Here is a 5,125-nt window from a genome sequence, read left to right as displayed (position 1 = left end):
TCAACTGGAGACTTTTGATATAGTTTCATCTGATTCTGAATCTGATGTGAATAGAAATAATGAAAAGGATTGTTTTCATCCTGAAACGTCTTGTGAACCATAACATTTCATATAATGTGGAGGTAGTGATTTAGTAAGATATTTAGACCTTCTAAAGGATTCTTTAGAGATATGGAAGTCCATACTTCAGGTTAAGAAATTACATTCTTGAGGGACATGATTTCATTAGAACAGAAATTGTTAGAAAAAGTATATACCATACTTATTCCAAGTAGGTTCACTGGCTTATTACAACAATACTTCTAAATTAATACTCATGCTAGGAGCTGCATTCTATGAACCAGGTGAGTAATGATGGTTCATTGCTTCGTCTTAAAGAAATATAAAAGCTGTTCTCCTTCACAATGATAATATATGCATCTGCTCATATTGTTCTTTCTCTTCACTTGAAGAAAACGTACAAAAATCTCAAACTCCTTAATGAGGTCAAATACAAGGAACATGAATGGCTCCTATGAATGTTATTAAGTGAACAATTCAATTATACAAAATTTTTATGTGTGTATGGAATGGTAGAGCATGAAATCAGCACTGGGTAAAGAAGCAAGGACCATGAAGAGTTAGCCTGATACCATAATTGAGATAAATTAAATATGAAAGTTTTTTTTTTTTTCACACAAGAAAAATCCTATTACCTCCACTTCACATACAACTCAGTTTGATGAAGCAGTTTGTAAAGGCCTGAGGCAAATATGACGACTGTTTTAAGCATCTATGTGAGCAAACCCCAGCTATTTCAGAAGCCAAACTTAAAGAAGGAATTTTTTTGTTGAGTCTCAGATTAGACAATTTACTTCAGATGAACAGTTGAAAAGGACATAGAGAAAAATCGAAAAAGAAACGTGGATTGGCTTTAAAAACGTTATTAGCAAAATGTTAGAAACAACAAAGATTTAAATTACGAAAACTTTGTCAATGACATGCTCAATAAATTCAAACATTTGAGTTGTAAAATGAGCTTGAAAGTTCATTTCTTACACTTTCATCTATTCATTTCCTAGAAAATCTCGATGGCTTTACCAAAGGACAAAGGGAAGGGTTTCATCAAGATATAAGGGAAATGGAGAGGAGAACTCAGGGCAGTGGCGGCGCCCGAGGGAGGGGGGCTTGAGTCCCCCTCTTAATATTGTTACCTACATATATTCATAAAATATGGAAAACGCAATCGTCGTTCTTGCTTAACAATTAACATCAAAGACACATAGATCTGTAGAACTCAACGTTTCTGCTATGTAAACTATGTCTTTATGTTATATTTCTTTTGATTTGTAGCTTTACTCTTAATGGTATATTAAATGTTCAATCTAAGCTAATCTTGATTTTCTTTATTATTATGTATCACCTTGGTTGGAATTTAGATGAACTTCCTCTTTTACATATACGCATATTTTCATAAACATATTATTTCTAATTTGTAATAATGAATTATTAATCAGAGTATGAGTTTCCAATGAAAACTGCATTGAAAACGCAGTTCAAAATAGCACACCTTTCTGAAATGTACCTTGGTATTTACATTATTATAATTTACCATCTATACTTCATATTGATGGCATTTTGGGAAGCCCCTCCACAGTTTACCTCAGTTCCCCCCCCCCAACGAAAATATCCTGGCACCGCCACTGACTCAGGGAAGGTGAAACATCAGCGTGATAATTGCTTGTCATTGAAACGAGATGTTCCAGATGCAATACATAAAATGAAGACCACAATACATAGTTTTGAGACTAAAAGACACAGATTTCACAAAAAAACAAAATAGGATGACTCATACTTTGATATTAGTATTCTTCACTTTATTTGCATTTTTGTTAACAGATATAACAATGTGTGTGTGTTTTCGTATACCAAAGCTAAATTGGACTATCTGCGGAGTCCACCGAGGAGAATCGAACCGCTGATTTTAGCGCTGCCAATCCGTAAACTTACCGTTGTACTAGCGAGAATGACGTAATAATGATAATAATTCATTGTAGTAAATGAAATAATAATTTAAGTATGGTTTTTTTTCCCAACTTGTCAAAAAAAAACTTACGTGTTAGAAATACATTAATAATATTTTCTAAATCTGCGCAGCTGAATTATGGAAAATACGTTATTAAAACCAAAACAAATTTTATATAGTTTTTATTCGTAGCCCTGTGTTATCAATATATATATCTTGCTTTTTACTGTCACCTGGTGAGCATTTAGATGAAAGGAAAATGGCGGCCTATAAGATAGGTTCAACGATTTATTGCATTAGTAAACCGTATGAACGTATGATTTTACAGAAGTTTCAAGTTCGATGTGGCAGATATCCAGCACCGTTTATTGATGCAGTACCTAAAAAAAAAGACCTCGAAAAGTTGGAAAAGGAAGGTGTTATGAAGGAGTTAGCGTTTTCCCCAGTGAAGGCAGCACCTAATGATTTGTCCTGTTCTTTGTTTCGAGAGTCTGTTATAAATCACTTTACTAATATAGTTATGAGGAAAGGTCAGAAAAAATTGGCTCGACAGCTTTTAGAAGAAACGTTTGTAGCGATAAAGAGAACACAACTTGCGAAGTATCATGCATCCGAAGCAGAAAGTAAACGCAATATAGAATTATCTCCCAGAAACATTTTCCATCATGCAGTAGAAAACTGCAAACCAATTATTATACTGACACCCATCAAGAGAGGAGGTGTGATATACCAGGTGCCTGTCCCCGTGACTCCAAAGCAGTCGACATTTATAGCAATGAAATGGCTTATCGAAGCAGGAAAAAACAAGGAAAGAACAGTTCACTTTCCAGAACAACTGTCTAAAGAGATTTTAGATGCTTTTCATAATAAAGGTCGCGTTGTTAAACGAAAACAAGATCTTCATAAGCAGTGTGAAGCTAATAAAGCTTTTGCTCACTACCGATGGTCTTAAAATTGATTAAACATTTGTTCTATGTTTTAATTATAATGTAAATAATAGATGCTACTTATACATTCAGATCTTTTGTTCGTTTTTACTTGGTATAAATATATATATATTCTTTTCACTGTACATTTAGGAAGTATGTTATTGCTGCTGTAAGGGTTTTTCTGATGTATTGAACTAGTGGCAATGTTTACATATTTTCACCTATCATAACCTCTAGTTTTGTAGTGTTTACAAAAGAGAATATTGATGAAGATATAATGGAAATTGTTCAAAATGTATGAATGTTAAAGCATAAAATAATGAGTTTGCAAAAAGTTATAGTATAGTTATCATGAATACATAACAGGATAGCAAAAGAAACATGAAATTTGTTATAATCTTTTACAATAACTGATAGAATACTATTTAACATCTTTAGCCTAGAATCAATGCAGGGATAGTTGGTTTCTGCTCAGTAAGGAAAAGGTATAGATGTTTAAATATAAATGAAACCTAAATGTTTTAATTTTTTTATGTTTTCTTAAAACGTATTTGTAGATTTCTTTGATTGTTTGTTCAGCTAAAAGGCATATAATTTTAAAAGTAGCATGTTAAGCTGAAACTATTGTGCTGTGCACCACTGAATTTCAAACTTCCTCAACATTTATTCAGATATGTTGCAATAAGTAAACACCAATATTTATGCTGTTCAAGAATTGTGATGGTTTAAGACTTTGTTTTAGCAAAAATTTTTTTCATTATTATTATAGATTAAACTAAACAATGTTTTATTTTGTCTTTCTGGTGCTCTTTACTAAATAAAAGTTTTTGTTTAGTAAAAGTAAGTTGTATTTATCACTTAATTTATAATTTAGAAACTGCATGAAATTGATGTTCCTAATAATAATAATATATATACACAATAGGTGAAAGAACCCTCCTAAAAATTTAGATTTTATAAACAAAACTAAAAAATACATAGCATTTACTGTTAAAGGATACTAAATGTTCTCATAACATATAGTCAACAAGACACCATTTGTTCCTTAAAAGAGAAAGTAAAAATTAAACCCTTTATTTTTTAGCACTTTATCTGTTTTAATCTTTTTACTTATCATTAAAGGATTAACATTAGGAATGTTGCTGAAATCTATTTTATAAAAGCAGAAGAGAACATTTAAAAACTTATCTTATTGTGGTCAGCAAACTCATGGGTATTGGTATTAACATTATTAACCAGCTCTTTCTGATGAACTGGTTTAATTTCTTAAGTTACAATTTTAACCAGTTCTCCAACTTTTCTTTATTTCTGTAAGTCTTCAATTTTGTCTTACTTAAAAAAAATTAAAACTTGTGTTACTGATCTTTTATTATTCTCTTTTAAATACGTTATAATATGCCAAATAGGTTTGGTCTTTTTGTTCTATTAATAAGTTGCTTCAATTAAATTTATTTTTGAAAATATTCCTGTACCACAGTGGGACAGCAGTAAGTCTTTGTATTTACAATGCTAAAAACAGGAGTTTTAAGTCTCTTCAGTGGACCCAACAAATAGCCCAATGTGGTTTTGGTTTAAGAAAACACAAAAAAATATTCCATATGCTCTGCCCTACATTTTAACTCAGTTCTAATTATAACTATTCTTTCAGGATCTCATGATTGATCATCATGATTCAGCTAGTATATGTACCTCAACAGTAGCAGTAATAAAGACCAATGTAAAAAAAAACTTTTTTTTTTTTACTTTTGTACCTGTTTGTGTAATTTTAAGTCCTGTATTTTAGGAATGATATAAATATGTATAGATGTACAAAATAAAATTACAAGAAAGGATAAATAGAACAACAGGGTTTAATATCAAATGTTGGGCAACAATGGGAAGCCATTGATCAGGAAACTATATTAATAACAGTTTTAACTCGATTTACATGATTTCAGTAACTGGCTTAGGTTTAGCTTAGCTGTTATTGTTTTACAAAGTACTTTTTTCACTTTTTTACAGGTTTGTATAATTTACCTTTTTTATACAATGGGCTTTTTCTTCTATTGTCTTTATTACCTTGGATTAAGCACTTAGAGTAGCTAATTGAAAGCTCTAGAATATCAGGAAGGAAACTGATGCTACAACCAGGTTTATTACACAAAGAATTGTGGCACACAAGTATCCAACTTGACAAAAATGTTTAAACAAA

The 5,125-nt window shown here is 31.2% G+C and overlaps 1 protein-coding gene across 1 annotated transcript; it reads left to right on the top strand.

The window, feature by feature from the left end:
* Positions 1-2,238: 2,238 nt before the first annotated feature.
* Positions 2,239-3,774, top strand: mRpS7 (mitochondrial ribosomal protein S7). The gene has a single exon (XM_076517609.1). The coding sequence runs from the start codon at positions 2,265-2,267 to the stop codon at positions 2,955-2,957; it is 693 nt and encodes a 230-aa protein (XP_076373724.1). The 5' UTR covers positions 2,239-2,264; the 3' UTR covers positions 2,958-3,774.
* The last annotated feature ends 1,351 nt before the right edge of the window (positions 3,775-5,125 follow it).

The sequence above is a fragment of the Tachypleus tridentatus genome, chromosome 8 (genome assembly GCF_004210375.1).
Source record: "Tachypleus tridentatus isolate NWPU-2018 chromosome 8, ASM421037v1, whole genome shotgun sequence".
In the NCBI taxonomy this organism is placed as follows: Eukaryota; Metazoa; Arthropoda; class Merostomata; order Xiphosura; family Limulidae; genus Tachypleus; species Tachypleus tridentatus.
Note: the sequence above shows the minus strand (reverse complement) of the source record. Positions and strands in the feature narration are given on the sequence as shown.

Excerpts from the sequence above, each read along its gene's own strand:
- mRpS7 (XM_076517609.1), top strand. The coding sequence starts at position 2,265 with ATGGCGGCCTATAAGATAGGTTCAACGATTTATTGCATTAGTAAACCG.